The 16,463-nt window shown below is 45.9% G+C and overlaps 2 protein-coding genes across 3 annotated transcripts; both read right to left on the minus strand.

Moving 5' to 3' along the window:
* Nucleotides 1–5,435: 5,435 nt before the first annotated feature.
* LOC131907884 (transcription initiation factor TFIID subunit 6-like) lies at nt 5,436–7,496 on the minus strand. Its single transcript, XM_059258954.1, is given in 3 exon segments — nt 5,436–5,537; nt 5,539–7,367; nt 7,370–7,496. Coding segments are annotated over 3 exon segments (2,043 nt in total). The 5' UTR covers nt 7,482–7,496.
* Nucleotides 7,497–13,019: 5,523 nt separating this feature from the next.
* LOC131908569 (transcription initiation factor TFIID subunit 6-like) lies at nt 13,020–14,978 on the minus strand. Of its 2 annotated transcripts, XM_059259611.1 has the most exons (2): nt 14,853–14,978; nt 13,020–14,822 (listed from the first exon to the last, which is right to left on the minus strand). In XM_059259611.1, exons 1-2 carry the CDS (start codon nt 14,976–14,978, stop codon nt 13,020–13,022), a joined length of 1,929 nt encoding a protein of 642 aa, XP_059115594.1. The 2 variants fall into 2 exon arrangements, with proteins under 2 accessions (XP_059115594.1, XP_059115593.1); XM_059259610.1 differs by having other exon boundaries at nt 13,020–14,978.
* Between the last annotated feature and the right edge of the window lie 1,485 nt (nt 14,979–16,463).

A 16,463-nucleotide genomic window follows, 5' to 3' on the forward strand; every position in this document is an offset into this window, starting at 1 on the left:
CCTGTCCCTGGAAGGATGCCACCCCAGGGTGGAGAGATATGGAGCCAGGCTGCCAAAGAGCTGCTTAGGAGTGTCCTTTTATAGTCTCTAAAGACCACGCCCACTTCTTCCCAAGTCGCTTTCCATTGGAAGATTGAATTAATTCTGAGGCCAGTCTCCACAAGCAAGTCACCACAAGGTTTCCCTAGTCACTGCTTAGCTGGGTGTGGTCGCTCACACCTTTAATCCAAGAATCCTAGGGAACGGCCTTCTGAATTGGGAGGAGTTCTGGTTCAAGGCCTGCCTAGCCTAGACAGTGAAAACTTGTCTAAAAAAAATGAGTAATTTTGCTACAATATTTTACTGTTTCTAGATATTTTGTGGTATGCTTATATTTTTGATTTTCTTTTTACAATGTAACAGATAATGATATCAATCTGTGATTTTTAGGAAATATCAACATTAAAAGATCCCTATCAGTTCTTTGATAATTTTGTTCCACTTGTTTTTATCATATTCACTTCAACTGCAACTTCTTTGAGATTCATCCCCTTTGTCTACCCACTCAACTCTCTGTTCTTTTCTTTTTTCTTTTTTCTTTTTTTTTTTTTAAATACACAGGGAAGCCGGGTGGTGGTGGCTCATGCCTTTAATCCCAGCACTCTGGAGGCAGAGGCAGGCTGATGTCTGTGAGGTCCAGGCCAGCCTGCTCTACAGAGTGAGTTCCAACACAGGCTCCATGCTACACAGAGAAACCCTGTCTCAAAATCAAAAAACAAAAATACTAAACAAACAAATAACAACAACAAAAATCATCATGTAGATTTAACTAAAACTCAAGAAGCTGAGATGTTTGTCTCGTGAGGGAATTTTCTTGATTGAATATCATTTGAAGTAGGAAAGCTCCACCTAAATCACATATTTTGAGGCGTGAGAATATACCTTACATCTTAGTTGCATCTATGGTGGAAGCCTCTACAAAGGACATGGAGGAAGGAAACTCATCTTTTCTATTTGTTATCTTGCCTTTGCTTTCATTGGTAAATTCATCCCATCACTGGTATAAGAGCCTTTTTTGGGGGTGGGGATTTCAAAGTACACTGAAGACCAGCTGAGACATCCAGCCTTGCAGACTGAACATATCTGCTTGCTCTCTCTTTGTCTCTCTGTCTCTTTGTCTCTCTGTCTGTCTCTGTCTCTGTCTCTCTCTGTCTCTCTGTCTCTGTCTCTCTGTCTCTCTGTCTCTCTGTCTCTCTCTCTCTCTCTCTCTCTCTCTCTCTCTCTCTCTCTCCCTCTCCCACCCCCAGTCTGTCTCTGTGTGTGTGCCTGAGTATTCATTTAGTTTTGTTCCCCTAGATTCAGAGTGGTTCCCACACATATCTCTTGAATTTTAGTTAATTCCACATGTGGTCAATTTAACAACCACGTATAGCCATCATTATTCCTTCAAATTATCCCACATCCATATCAATATATACATTGCTCTAGTCTTGTCTGTGTAACTTTTTCTAGGAGAGGCTGCTTCACAGCACATTTCCTAGTATTCTGACTCTTACTATCTTTTCTGACACCTCTTCAACACTATTTCTAGAGCCATTGCAAATATTGTGAATAGAACAGCAAGGGAAACATAAAATTAGGAAAAATTATTTATTCATTGAAGTAGTTTCATGCCTTCAGATAGAGACTGTAAGAAAGAATGGGTGGGGATGGGTGAATAGACAGCTCCACTCTCTTGTTTGGATTCTATGTGGTCTTCCAGAATTCTTCAGCTGGATCAATCTCTAGTTGTTCATATGGTGGTTGATATGATACTGATCCCTTTATGTAACATAAACCTTAAAAAGTCTTATTAACAAAAAACCCAGAGCTGGACATTGGGGTGAAAACTGAAAGCTCAGAGAAGCAGAGCAAGCCAACTACAAATTCTATCCTCTTTGAAATCTTCAGTCTCAAGATAGTGAGTTCCTGTTTCCTGATGCCTTACCTAACTTTTTCTGCCCTGCCATCCTACTTCCTGGGATTAAAGGTGTGTGTGCTTCCCAAGCAAAGGCATGCAATCTCAAGTGTTGGGATTAAAGGTGTGTGCCATCTTGCCTGGCTCTGTTCTCAATTTGGCCTTGAACTCACAGATAGCTCTGTTTTCAGAATGATAGGATTAAGGGTGTGTGCCATCACTATCTAGCCTGATGTCTAATCTACTGACTGGCTAGGTCCTCTAATCCCCAGATAAGTTTCATTGGAGCGCCAAATATATCACCACAGTGTCCCATGTTTAGTCAACTGTAATTTATTTCCCATTCTATTAATGATGAGCACTGAAGTTGTACTTTGGCTATTGTGATGAACACTTTAGGTGTATGTATGGTACAAATGTTCATGGGTAAATGTGTGTTTGGGTGAGGCCAGAGACGGATGTCAGATGTTCTGCTCTATTACACACCAGGTTTTTCCCTTAATAAAGAGACTCTCATGGAACCTGAAACTCCATTTTAGCTAGGTGCCTAACAAGCATGATCCAAGGACATGCTTGTATCCAACCCTCAAACCTGGGGTAAAAGGCATGAGAGGCCTTGCCTGGCTTTTATATGGGTGCTGAGGATTTGAACTCAGATCTTTGTGTTTGATCAGCAAATGCTCTTACTCACTGTGCCATCTCCCCAGGTATTGCTATGAACAGTTTTTCCTCCGACTAAGCTAATACATGTCTCTTGGTGAATAAAAGTACATATTTCTAGCATGCAGATACCTACAAATGGCACTACTGAGTCATCTTGTGTGGACATGTTTCGATTTATTAGATCATGCTAGTTTACTAAAGTGATTGTGCCAATTTGTACTGTTTCTGCTGAACATCAGAGTTTTAATGAGCTTCATTCTTATGAGAAAGGTATAACCCATGCTGCCCTTGAATTTCTCACTTTTTTTTCCCAGTCTCTGGAGTACTAGGATGACAGCAGTGTACTATAACACTCAAGTAGTCCATATATTTTTTATGTCAATAGTCCATGATTTTCCTGGTGTTCTCCAGAACATGTAACACAAATATTAAATGGTCTTATTAACAGAAGAAAAAAAAAACCCAAGAACCAGATATTGAGGTGAAAGCTGAAAGATCTGAAAAACAGAACAAGCCATAGGCAACTCCTGAGCCAATCCTGTTTCCATGAAATTCAGACCGAAAGCCTCTGAGTCCTCACTGCTGAGGGTCTCAGTTGAATTGCTCTTTAGTTCCTGTCTCCTCATGCCTCAAATACCATTTCTGTGCCCTGACATTTTTCTTCCTCTCTCTGCCCAGCTACATCACTTCCTGTCTGTCTGTATAGACCTGCAGACCTCTATGGTTAACTAGTGCTGGGATTAAAGGATACCTGCCACCACACCAGGCTCTGTTCCCAGTGTGGCCTTGAACTCACAGAGATATGGATGATCTCTCCTGAATTGCTAAGATTAAAGGCATGTGCTACCACTGCCTGATTTCTGTGTTTAAAAAAGTGGCTGACTTTTTTCCTTTGATGGATCCCCAGGCAAGTTTTCTTTATCATAGCACAAATAAAACACTGCCCAAAGAACACTGGAACAAAAGGGAACAGACAGAGAACTACTGATCTAGAGTTCAGGTTCTTCACTCCAGGGCTGAGGACAGAAAATTGAAGATGCTCTTTATTTTTCACTTAATAATATTTTAATATTTAATAACAATAAATGAGGTAACATTACATTAAGAAATACTTAAAAACACTGATATACTGGGATTACATCTTCCGAGGATCACGTGGGGCCAGTGGAGAAGAAAGGCCTGACAGAGGGATTGAAGGTGCCAGAAGGATACTTGTATATGAGAGAACTCTATGCAACATTCAGGAAACTTAAACATCCCTCCCCACAATCGAGGAACACACCAATCTGGCCCAGTGGTCTCTCTATATAGTGCTGGAATACTGGGCATGTGGTGAGGAGACTGTAATGATCACCCTCCTTGACACACACAAGAAGAAGTGCACCCTCAGATTCAAGGAGCTGGTTTCTGTTGCTTAACCAGGAATCCTTACAGACCCCCACAGCCCAGTCCTAGGAACTGTTCAAATCCAGCTCCCAGTAATATTTCCCTGAGATGAAGCACTCTGCTTTCCAGGAAGCCAAATAGGTTTCAGCAGAATCCAAAGGTGTATTCTCACCATGAGGTCTGAAGCTGCATCTCCTCATGACGTTAAAGAGCTTCACATTGTCAGGGCATATGCTTGTAAATTCGAAGACAATGTTCACTTGGAAGTGGCTGTACCTTTCAGTCAGTCCACTGATGGGTAGAGAGCTGAGCTCTAGATCCAGAGTCTGGGGCATGCTCAGCTGCTGCTGCATTGACTCACTCCTTCTGAACATGTCATCCAAACCCTGGAGCAGTAGCTCATGTGGCTCCTGGGACATTGCCATCAGCTCCTCATACATTCCTCTTAGCTGTTGGCTCTTTTGGACCATCATGGCTTCCCTTCTCCTGAGCTTCTGTAAAACACGTTGGCCTTCGTTTTGCATACACTCAATGTGATGCTCTTCCTCTTGACCCCGCACCGGACACAGTCTCCTATACTCTGCTCTGACCATTTGCTCCCGCAGTGTCAAGTAGTCCGTCCACAGAGTCGTCATTCTGTTCTCTGCCTCTATATTCCCTTTATTTTCTTGGATCTTCTCCCTCAAAGACGCCATTTGCTGTAAAAGTCTTTCCATTTGCCCCTCAGCAGCCACTTTGATGGGACCGTGTTGGTGACTTCTGTGCTCATGGGAGTCAGAGCAGAGCTGACAGAGATAGATCCTGTTCTCAACACAGAAGATCCTCTTTGTCTCCTTGTGGGTCACACATTTATGCTCCTCAGAGCTCAGGTACTTCATGAGGCTGGCTTGTCTGGCAATGGACACCAGCTTCTTCAGAACAGTGTTGGTTCTGAAGTCCTTCTGCTCGGATGGTTCCCTACACGTAGGGCAATGGACAGGAAGCTGGATGTCTTCCCAAGAAAGGTGGAGGCAGGCTTGACAGAAGCTGTGGCCACAGCTTATGGTGACTATGTCTGTAAGGCAGTTCAGGCAGATGAAGCAGGTGAGTTCTTCCTGGAAGGCTTGTGAGATGTCTGACTCCATTTCTCCACAGACTTGTCTCTGGCCTCAGCAATACTGAGTCAGGACAGAACAATATTAGTTCAACTCCGGGGTCCAATCCTCAATGTTTGGATAGAACTAGCAGTCTCTGGAGCCAGAATGGTTAGAAACATGCTCTGTCTGGTCTGGTGAAGAATGAACCTGGCTGGCTCTTGGAGTGTCCTTTTTTCTTTCTTTTTTTTTTTTTTTTTCTTTTTTACAAATCCAACTTTTATTCTGAAACTTAACTGTACAGTCTCTAAAAGAAAGTCACCTGCTTTCTATGTGCGTGGAGGAATCTGCACAAGAGGAGGTCAGCAGATGTGATGCTACCACAGAGCAGGCTGAGGGGAGCCAGGTTCAATTCGCTGGGAGCCATTAGCCTTAGGAGTATCTGGAGCTGGAGGTGGGCTGTCCTCAGCTTCCTGCTTCTGCCCCACAGAGGGCACTGCCCCCAAGTGGGGATGGCGAAGATGACGGGGGAGGGGGAGGGACTGGAGAAGGATGAGAAGGAGGGCCTCCTTTGCCTTCCCCTGTTGGGGGAAGGGAGACCACAATGTATTTCTGAACATGGCCAGGGCCAGCAGGGGCTGTGCTTGGCTGTCCGGTGGTGGCCTTAGAGACCACTCTGATGAGAGGCTGCACGCTGGGAACCGTGATGGTGACAGGAGAGGTAGTGGTAGAGCCTGAGCCAGGAGCTGAGGTGCCCAGGGACAAGCCCCGCTGGGTCGATGAGGCACTGGAAGATGAGGACTTTACGATAAACTTGGTTGGAGGAGGAGAAGGCTGAGGAGGGGCAGCAGCTCTAGCAGACACCAGTGTCTGGACAGGCAAGGCAGTGGAACCAGGAACCTTCACTAAGCCAGGGGCCCGAGGGCCTGGCTGAGGGGCCTGCGAGAGGGTCAGTGTGGGCCGAGGCTGTGTGATGGTGAGTGTGGTCCTGTTGACCTGCTGAGTTTGTAGAGCAGCCTGGGCCCTAGCCTTCACGACATGGGAGCAGAGAAGAGGCCCAAGGGACCCAAATTCTCCCCGGTAGGCATCCTGATCGTCAGGTGGAGGGCGCAGCTTCGCCAGTACCGGGGCACAGTGTTTCAGGAGAAGGCTCTGCACACGGTCTGCTGCTATACGGTCAATGTTGCTCAGCACAGGCCCATCCAGGACCCTGCGGATCCGTTCCCCTTCCTGCTGCAGCCTGGGCAGAATCAGCGTCTTAATCACATTGTGTCCCAGCTCTGCCAGGCCTGCAATGGAGCCATATCGAGTTGTCCACGGAGTCTTCTCATCTACCCAGCACTTAGTAAAGGTCTTGGTGATCCGGGACTGGATGTTGTTGGTGCTTGTGCTGAAATGCTTACAGATCTGAGCCACTAGACGGGCAGCAAAATCCCGGAGTGCCCAGTGATTGTCCACATCCGGCCGCAGGCACAGCCGTCTGCACACAATGCAGGTCATGACTGCAGGAATCAGCTCGTGCACATATTTCTCTAGATAGAGCGTGGGATTGTCCATCAGGGCCTTCACCATGCGCATCAGATAGATGAGCAAGGCCAGGTTATTCTGAACCACGTTTACACGGACCCCCTCAGAGATGAAGATACTGAACCATGGTAGCACGTCATAGAGCCCCGGGTCGGTGGCAATGCTTTGCAGAGCTTCAGCTCTCTTGGCCTCACAGGATCCTACACAGGCTTCTGTGATCGCTTTGTAATACAGCTGCTGTTCCGCTGACAGCTTATGGATGCAGCGGGGCTTCAGGCGCAAAGGGGCTCCCTCCAGGAAAAGAGGTGCTTTCTTCTCTTCTCCTTTGCCATCAGCTGCAGCTGCCCCTTGACCTTTGCCTTTCAGGGGTCCATCTTCTTCTTGGCCTGGCTTTGCTGACTTCAGGGGTCCCGTGGCCTCATCCTTCTGCTGCTCTTTGTGTACTGGGGGTGGATTCTCTGGTATAGCTGGCTGGCAGCCTTCAATGCTCAGCCAATGTGCTTTGAGGCAGACATCCAGAGGCACCTGAGGCAGAGGGGTGTTGATGATATCGCTCAGGTCCACTTCCTTCTCCTCACAGAAGTAAAGCTCCCGGCCCCCACCAGAGGCTGACCGGAAAGGGATGAATTCCTGAGCATGGAAGCCATATAGTGGCTCCACGTTCTTTAGCTTCAATGCATAGTCAATGTCACTGGTAGTGAGTTTCCTCCGCTTTCCCATGTGCATGAACTTCAAAGCATCCTGGGCAATCTCCTTGATGCGGTAGCTGACCTCATCTGTCGGAGTTGGCAAGTCTCCTCCTGAATCTGAGCAATGCCCATGGACTCTGCTACCACCTTCATGGACTCAGAGGGCAACACAGTATTGCTGAGTTTCAGCTTCTTTTCTTCGGCCATACTGGAATTCCAACTCCTGTCCCTGGAAGGATGCCACCCCAGGGTGGAGAGATATGGAGCCAGGCTGCCAAAGAGCTGCTTAGGAGTGTCCTTTTATAGTCTCTAAAGACCACGCCCACTTCTTCCCAAGTCGCTTTCCATTGGAAGATTGAATTAACTCTGAGGCCAGTCTCCACAAGCAAATCTCCACAAGATTTCCAAAGTCACTGCTTAGCTGGGTGTGGTCGCTCACACCTTTAATCCAAGAATCCTAGGGAACGGCCTTCTGAATTGGGAGGAGTTCTGGTTCAAGGCCTGCCTAGCCTAGACAGTGAAAACTTGTCTAAAAAAATGAGTAATTTTGCTACAATATTTTACTGTTTCTAGATATTTTGTGGTATGCTTATATTTTTGATTTTCTTTTTACAATGTAACAGATAATGATATCAATCTGTGATTTTTAGGAAATATCAACATTAAAAGATCCCTATCAGTTCTTTGATAATTTTGTTCCACTTGTTTTTATCATATTCACTTCAACTGCAACTTCTTTGAGATTCATCCCCTTTGTCTACCCACTCAACTCTCTGTTCTTTTCTTTTTTCTTTTTTCTTTTTTTTTTTTTAAATACACAGGGAAGCCGGGTGGTGGTGGCTCATGCCTTTAATCCCAGCACTCTGGAGGCAGAGGCAGGCTGATGTCTGTGAGGTCCAGGCCAGCCTGCTCTACAGAGTGAGTTCCAACACAGGCTCCATGCTACACAGAGAAACCCTGTCTCAAAATCAAAAAACAAAAATACTAAACAAACAAATAACAACAACAAAAATCATCATGTAGATTTAACTAAAACTCAAGAAGCTGAGATGTTTGTCTCGTGAGGGAATTTTCTTGATTGAATATCATTTGAAGTAGGAAAGCTCCACCTAAATCACATATTTTGAGGCGTGAGAATATACCTTACATCTTAGTTGCATCTATGGTGGAAGCCTCTACAAAGGACATGGAGGAAGGAAACTCATCTTTTCTATTTGTTATCTTGCCTTTGCTTTCATTGGTAAATTCATCCCATCACTGGTATAAGAGCCTTTTTTGGGGGTGGGGATTTCAAAGTACACTGAAGACCAGCTGAGACATCCAGCCTTGCAGACTGAACATATCTGCTTGCTCTCTCTTTGTCTCTCTGTCTCTTTGTCTCTCTGTCTGTCTCTGTCTCTGTCTCTCTCTGTCTCTCTGTCTCTGTCTCTCTGTCTCTCTGTCTCTCTGTCTCTCTCTCTCTCTCTCTCTCTCTCTCTCTCTCTCTCTCTCCCTCTCCCACCCCCAGTCTGTCTCTGTGTGTGTGCCTGAGTATTCATTTAGTTTTGTTCCCCTAGATTCAGAGTGGTTCCCACACATATCTCTTGAATTTTAGTTAATTCCACATGTGGTCAATTTAACAACCACGTATAGCCATCATTATTCCTTCAAATTATCCCACATCCATATCAATATATACATTGCTCTAGTCTTGTCTGTGTAACTTTTTCTAGGAGAGGCTGCTTCACAGCACATTTCCTAGTATTCTGACTCTTACTATCTTTTCTGACACCTCTTCAACACTATTTCTAGAGCCATTGCAAATATTGTGAATAGAACAGCAAGGGAAACATAAAATTAGGAAAAATTATTTATTCATTGAAGTAGTTTCATGCCTTCAGATAGAGACTGTAAGAAAGAATGGGTGGGGATGGGTGAATAGACAGCTCCACTCTCTTGTTTGGATTCTATGTGGTCTTCCAGAATTCTTCAGCTGGATCAATCTCTAGTTGTTCATATGGTGGTTGATATGATACTGATCCCTTTATGTAACATAAACCTTAAAAAGTCTTATTAACAAAAAACCCAGAGCTGGACATTGGGGTGAAAACTGAAAGCTCAGAGAAGCAGAGCAAGCCAACTACAAATTCTATCCTCTTTGAAATCTTCAGTCTCAAGATAGTGAGTTCCTGTTTCCTGATGCCTTACCTAACTTTTTCTGCCCTGCCATCCTACTTCCTGGGATTAAAGGTGTGTGTGCTTCCCAAGCAAAGGCATGCAATCTCAAGTGTTGGGATTAAAGGTGTGTGCCATCTTGCCTGGCTCTGTTCTCAATTTGGCCTTGAACTCACAGATAGCTCTGTTTTCAGAATGATAGGATTAAGGGTGTGTGCCATCACTATCTAGCCTGATGTCTAATCTACTGACTGGCTAGGTCCTCTAATCCCCAGATAAGTTTCATTGGAGCGCCAAATATATCACCACAGTGTCCCATGTTTAGTCAACTGTAATTTATTTCCCATTCTATTAATGATGAGCACTGAAGTTGTACTTTGGCTATTGTGATGAACACTTTAGGTGTATGTATGGTACAAATGTTCATGGGTAAATGTGTGTTTGGGTGAGGCCAGAGACGGATGTCAGATGTTCTGCTCTATTACACACCAGGTTTTTCCCTTAATAAAGAGACTCTCATGGAACCTGAAACTCCATTTTAGCTAGGTGCCTAACAAGCATGATCCAAGGACATGCTTGTATCCAACCCTCAAACCTGGGGTAAAAGGCATGAGAGGCCTTGCCTGGCTTTTATATGGGTGCTGAGGATTTGAACTCAGATCTTTGTGTTTGATCAGCAAATGCTCTTACTCACTGTGCCATCTCCCCAGGTATTGCTATGAACAGTTTTTCCTCCGACTAAGCTAATACATGTCTCTTGGTGAATAAAAGTACATATTTCTAGCATGCAGATACCTACAAATGGCACTACTGAGTCATCTTGTGTGGACATGTTTCGATTTATTAGATCATGCTAGTTTACTAAAGTGATTGTGCCAATTTGTACTGTTTCTGCTGAACATCAGAGTTTTAATGAGCTTCATTCTTATGAGAAAGGTATAACCCATGCTGCCCTTGAATTTCTCACTTTTTTTTCCCAGTCTCTGGAGTACTAGGATGACAGCAGTGTACTATAACACTCAAGTAGTCCATATATTTTTTATGTCAATAGTCCATGATTTTCCTGGTGTTCTCCAGAACATGTAACACAAATATTAAATGGTCTTATTAACAGAAGAAAAAAAAAACCCAAGAACCAGATATTGAGGTGAAAGCTGAAAGATCTGAAAAACAGAACAAGCCATAGGCAACTCCTGAGCCAATCCTGTTTCCATGAAATTCAGACCGAAAGCCTCTGAGTCCTCACTGCTGAGGGTCTCAGTTGAATTGCTCTTTAGTTCCTGTCTCCTCATGCCTCAAATACCATTTCTGTGCCCTGACATTTTTCTTCCTCTCTCTGCCCAGCTACATCACTTCCTGTCTGTCTGTATAGACCTGCAGACCTCTATGGTTAACTAGTGCTGGGATTAAAGGATACCTGCCACCACACCAGGCTCTGTTCCCAGTGTGGCCTTGAACTCACAGAGATATGGATGATCTCTCCTGAATTGCTAAGATTAAAGGCATGTGCTACCACTGCCTGATTTCTGTGTTTAAAAAAGTGGCTGACTTTTTTCCTTTGATGGATCCCCAGGCAAGTTTTCTTTATCATAGCACAAATAAAACACTGCCCAAAGAACACTGGAACAAAAGGGAACAGACAGAGAACTACTGATCTAGAGTTCAGGTTCTTCACTCCAGGGCTGAGGACAGAAAATTGAAGATGCTCTTTATTTTTCACTTAATAATATTTTAATATTTAATAACAATAAATGAGGTAACATTACATTAAGAAATACTTAAAAACACTGATATACTGGGATTACATCTTCCGAGGATCACGTGGGGCCAGTGGAGAAGAAAGGCCTGACAGAGGGATTGAAGGTGCCAGAAGGATACTTGTATATGAGAGAACTCTATGCAACATTCAGGAAACTTAAACATCCCTCCCCACAATCGAGGAACACACCAATCTGGCCCAGTGGTCTCTCTATATAGTGCTGGAATACTGGGCATGTGGTGAGGAGACTGTAATGATCACCCTCCTTGACACACACAAGAAGAAGTGCACCCTCAGATTCAAGGAGCTGGTTTCTGTTGCTTAACCAGGAATCCTTACAGACCCCCACAGCCCAGTCCTAGGAACTGTTCAAATCCAGCTCCCAGTAATATTTCCCTGAGATGAAGCACTCTGCTTTCCAGGAAGCCAAATAGGTTTCAGCAGAATCCAAAGGTGTATTCTCACCATGAGGTCTGAAGCTGCATCTCCTCATGACGTTAAAGAGCTTCACATTGTCAGGGCATATGCTTGTAAATTCGAAGACAATGTTCACTTGGAAGTGGCTGTACCTTTCAGTCAGTCCACTGATGGGTAGAGAGCTGAGCTCTAGATCCAGAGTCTGGGGCATGCTCAGCTGCTGCTGCATTGACTCACTCCTTCTGAACATGTCATCCAAACCCTGGAGCAGTAGCTCATGTGGCTCCTGGGACATTGCCATCAGCTCCTCATACATTCCTCTTAGCTGTTGGCTCTTTTGGACCATCATGGCTTCCCTTCTCCTGAGCTTCTCTAAAACACGTTGGCCTTCGTTTTGCATACACTCAATGTGATGCTCTTCCTCTTGACCCCGCACCGGACACAGTCTCCTATACTCTGCTCTGACCATTTGCTCCCGCAGTGTCAAGTAGTCCGTCCACAGAGTCGTCATTCTGTTCTCTGCCTCTATATTCCCTTTATTTTCTTGGATCTTCTCCCTCAAAGACGCCATTTGCTGTAAAAGTCTTTCCATTTGCCCCTCAGCAGCCACTTTGATGGGACCGTGTTGGTGACTTCTGTGCTCATGGGAGTCAGAGCAGAGCTGACAGAGATAGATCCTGTTCTCAACACAGAAGATCCTCTTTGTCTCCTTGTGGGTCACACATTTATGCTCCTCAGAGCTCAGGTACTTCATGAGGCTGGCTTGTCTGGCAATGGACACCAGCTTCTTCAGAACAGTGTTGGTTCTGAAGTCCTTCTGCTCGGATGGTTCCCTACACGTAGGGCAATGGACAGGAAGCTGGATGTCTTCCCAAGAAAGGTGGAGGCAGGCTTGACAGAAGCTGTGGCCACAGCTTATGGTGACTATGTCTGTAAGGCAGTTCAGGCAGATGAAGCAGGTGAGTTCTTCCTGGAAGGCTTGTGAGATGTCTGACTCCATTTCTCCACAGACTTGTCTCTGGCCTCAGCAATACTGAGTCAGGACAGAACAATATTAGTTCAACTCCGGGGTCCAATCCTCAATGTTTGGATAGAACTAGCAGTCTCTGGAGCCAGAATGGTTAGAAACATGCTCTGTCTGGTCTGGTGAAGAATGAACCTGGCTGGCTCTTGGAGTGTCCTTTTTTCTTTCTTTTTTTTTTTTTTTTTTCTTTTTTACAAATCCAACTTTTATTCTGAAACTTAACTGTACAGTCTCTAAAAGAAAGTCACCTGCTTTCTATGTGCGTGGAGGAATCTGCACAAGAGGAGGTCAGCAGATGTGATGCTACCACAGAGCAGGCTGAGGGGAGCCAGGTTCAATTCGCTGGGAGCCATTAGCCTTAGGAGTATCTGGAGCTGGAGGTGGGCTGTCCTCAGCTTCCTGCTTCTGCCCCACAGAGGGCACTGCCCCCAAGTGGGGATGGCGAAGATGACGGGGGAGGGGGAGGGACTGGAGAAGGATGAGAAGGAGGGCCTCCTTTGCCTTCCCCTGTTGGGGGAAGGGAGACCACAATGTATTTCTGAACATGGCCAGGGCCAGCAGGGGCTGTGCTTGGCTGTCCGGTGGTGGCCTTAGAGACCACTCTGATGAGAGGCTGCACGCTGGGAACCGTGATGGTGACAGGAGAGGTAGTGGTAGAGCCTGAGCCAGGAGCTGAGGTGCCCAGGGACAAGCCCCGCTGGGTCGATGAGGCACTGGAAGATGAGGACTTTACGATAAACTTGGTTGGAGGAGGAGAAGGCTGAGGAGGGGCAGCAGCTCTAGCAGACACCAGTGTCTGGACAGGCAAGGCAGTGGAACCAGGAACCTTCACTAAGCCAGGGGCCCGAGGGCCTGGCTGAGGGGCCTGCGAGAGGGTCAGTGTGGGCCGAGGCTGTGTGATGGTGAGTGTGGTCCTGTTGACCTGCTGAGTTTGTAGAGCAGCCTGGGCCCTAGCCTTCACGACATGGGAGCAGAGAAGAGGCCCAAGGGACCCAAATTCTCCCCGGTAGGCATCCTGATCGTCAGGTGGAGGGCGCAGCTTCGCCAGTACCGGGGCACAGTGTTTCAGGAGAAGGCTCTGCACACGGTCTGCTGCTATACGGTCAATGTTGCTCAGCACAGGCCCATCCAGGACCCTGCGGATCCGTTCCCCTTCCTGCTGCAGCCTGGGCAGAATCAGCGTCTTAATCACATTGTGTCCCAGCTCTGCCAGGCCTGCAATGGAGCCATATCGAGTTGTCCACGGAGTCTTCTCATCTACCCAGCACTTAGTAAAGGTCTTGGTGATCCGGGACTGGATGTTGTTGGTGCTTGTGCTGAAATGCTTACAGATCTGAGCCACTAGACGGGCAGCAAAATCCCGGAGTGCCCAGTGATTGTCCACATCCGGCCGCAGGCACAGCCGTCTGCACACAATGCAGGTCATGACTGCAGGAATCAGCTCGTGCACATATTTCTCTAGATAGAGCGTGGGATTGTCCATCAGGGCCTTCACCATGCGCATCAGATAGATGAGCAAGGCCAGGTTATTCTGAACCACGTTTACACGGACCCCCTCAGAGATGAAGATACTGAACCATGGTAGCACGTCATAGAGCCCCGGGTCGGTGGCAATGCTTTGCAGAGCTTCAGCTCTCTTGGCCTCACAGGATCCTACACAGGCTTCTGTGATCGCTTTGTAATACAGCTGCTGTTCCGCTGACAGCTTATGGATGCAGCGGGGCTTCAGGCGCAAAGGGGCTCCCTCCAGGAAAAGAGGTGCTTTCTTCTCTTCTCCTTTGCCATCAGCTGCAGCTGCCCCTTGACCTTTGCCTTTCAGGGGTCCATCTTCTTCTTGGCCTGGCTTTGCTGACTTCAGGGGTCCCGTGGCCTCATCCTTCTGCTGCTCTTTGTGTACTGGGGGTGGATTCTCTGGTATAGCTGGCTGGCAGCCTTCAATGCTCAGCCAATGTGCTTTGAGGCAGACATCCAGAGGCACCTGAGGCAGAGGGGTGTTGATGATATCGCTCAGGTCCACTTCCTTCTCCTCACAGAAGTAAAGCTCCCGGCCCCCACCAGAGGCTGACCGGAAAGGGATGAATTCCTGAGCATGGAAGCCATACAGTGGCTCCACGTTCTTTAGCTTCAATGCATAGTCAATGTCACTGGTAGTGAGTTTCCTCTGCTTTCCCATGTGCATGAACTTCAAAGCATCCTGGGCAATCTCCTTGATGCGGTAGCTGACCTCATCTGTCAGGAGTTGGCAAGTCTCCTCCTGAATCTGAGCAATGCCCATGGACTCTGCTACCACCTTCATGGACTCAGGGGGCAACACAGTATTGCTGAGTTTCAGCTTCTTTTCTTCGGCCATACTGGAATTCCAACTCCTGTCCCTGGAAGGATGCCACCCCAGGGTGGAGAGATGGAGCCAGGCTGCCAAAGAGCTGCTTAGGAGTGTCCTTTTATAGTCTCTACAGACCACGCCCACTTCTTCCCAAGTCGCTTTCCATTGGAAGATTGAATTAACTCTGAGGCCAGTCTCCACAAGCAAATCTCCACAAGATTTCCAAAGTCACTGCTTAGCTGGGTGTGGTCGCTCACACCTTTAATCCAAGAATCCTAGGGAACGGCCTTCTGAATTGGGAGGAGTTCTGGTTCAAGGCCTGCCTAGCCTAGACAGTGAAAACTTGTCTAAAAAAAATGAGTAATTTTGCTACAATATTTTACTGTTTCTAGATATTTTGTGGTATGCTTATATTTTTGATTTTCTTTTTACAATGTAACAGATAATGATATCAATCTGTGATTTTTAGGAAATATCAACATTAAAAGATCCCTATCAGTTCTTTGATAATTTTGTTCCACTTGTTTTTATCATATTCACTTCAACTGCAACTTCTTTGAGATTCATCCCCTTTGTCTACCCACTCAACTCTCTGTTCTTTTCTTTTTTCTTTTTTCTTTTTTTTTTTTTAAATACACAGGGAAGCCGGGTGGTGGTGGCTCATGCCTTTAATCCCAGCACTCTGGAGGCAGAGGCAGGCTGATGTCTGTGAGGTCCAGGCCAGCCTGCTCTACAGAGTGAGTTCCAACACAGGCTCCATGCTACACAGAGAAACCCTGTCTCAAAATCAAAAAACAAAAATACTAAACAAACAAATAACAACAACAAAAATCATCATGTAGATTTAACTAAAACTCAAGAAGCTGAGATGTTTGTCTCGTGAGGGAATTTTCTTGATTGAATATCATTTGAAGTAGGAAAGCTCCACCTAAATCACATATTTTGAGGCGTGAGAATATACCTTACATCTTAGTTGCATCTATGGTGGAAGCCTCTACAAAGGACATGGAGGAAGGAAACTCATCTTTTCTATTTGTTATCTTGCCTTTGCTTTCATTGGTAAATTCATCCCATCACTGGTATAAGAGCCTTTTTTGGGGGTGGGGATTTCAAAGTACACTGAAGACCAGCTGAGACATCCAGCCTTGCAGACTGAACATATCTGCTTGCTCTCTCTTTGTCTCTCTGTCTCTTTGTCTCTCTGTCTGTCTCTGTCTCTGTCTCTCTCTGTCTCTCTGTCTGTCTCTCTCTCTCTCTCTCTCTCTCTCTCTCTCTCTCTCTCTCTCTCTCTCTCTCTCCCTCTCCCACCCCCAGTCTGTCTCTGTGTGTGTGCCTGAGTATTCATTTAGTTTTGTTCCCCTAGATTCAGAGTGGTTCCCACACATATCTCTTGAATTTTAGTTAATTCCACATGTGGTCAATTTAACAACCACGTATAGCCATCATTATTCCTTCAAATTATCCCACATCCATATCAATATATACATTGCTCTAGTCTTGTCTGTGTAACTT

This window comes from Peromyscus eremicus, chromosome 4, assembly GCF_949786415.1.
Source record: "Peromyscus eremicus chromosome 4, PerEre_H2_v1, whole genome shotgun sequence".
In the NCBI taxonomy this organism is placed as follows: Eukaryota; Metazoa; Chordata; class Mammalia; order Rodentia; family Cricetidae; genus Peromyscus; species Peromyscus eremicus.

Coding starts and splice junctions, on each gene's coding strand:
- LOC131908569 (XM_059259610.1), bottom strand. CDS start 14,978: ATGGCCGAAGAAAAGAAGCTGAAACTCAGCAATACTGTGTTGCCCCCT.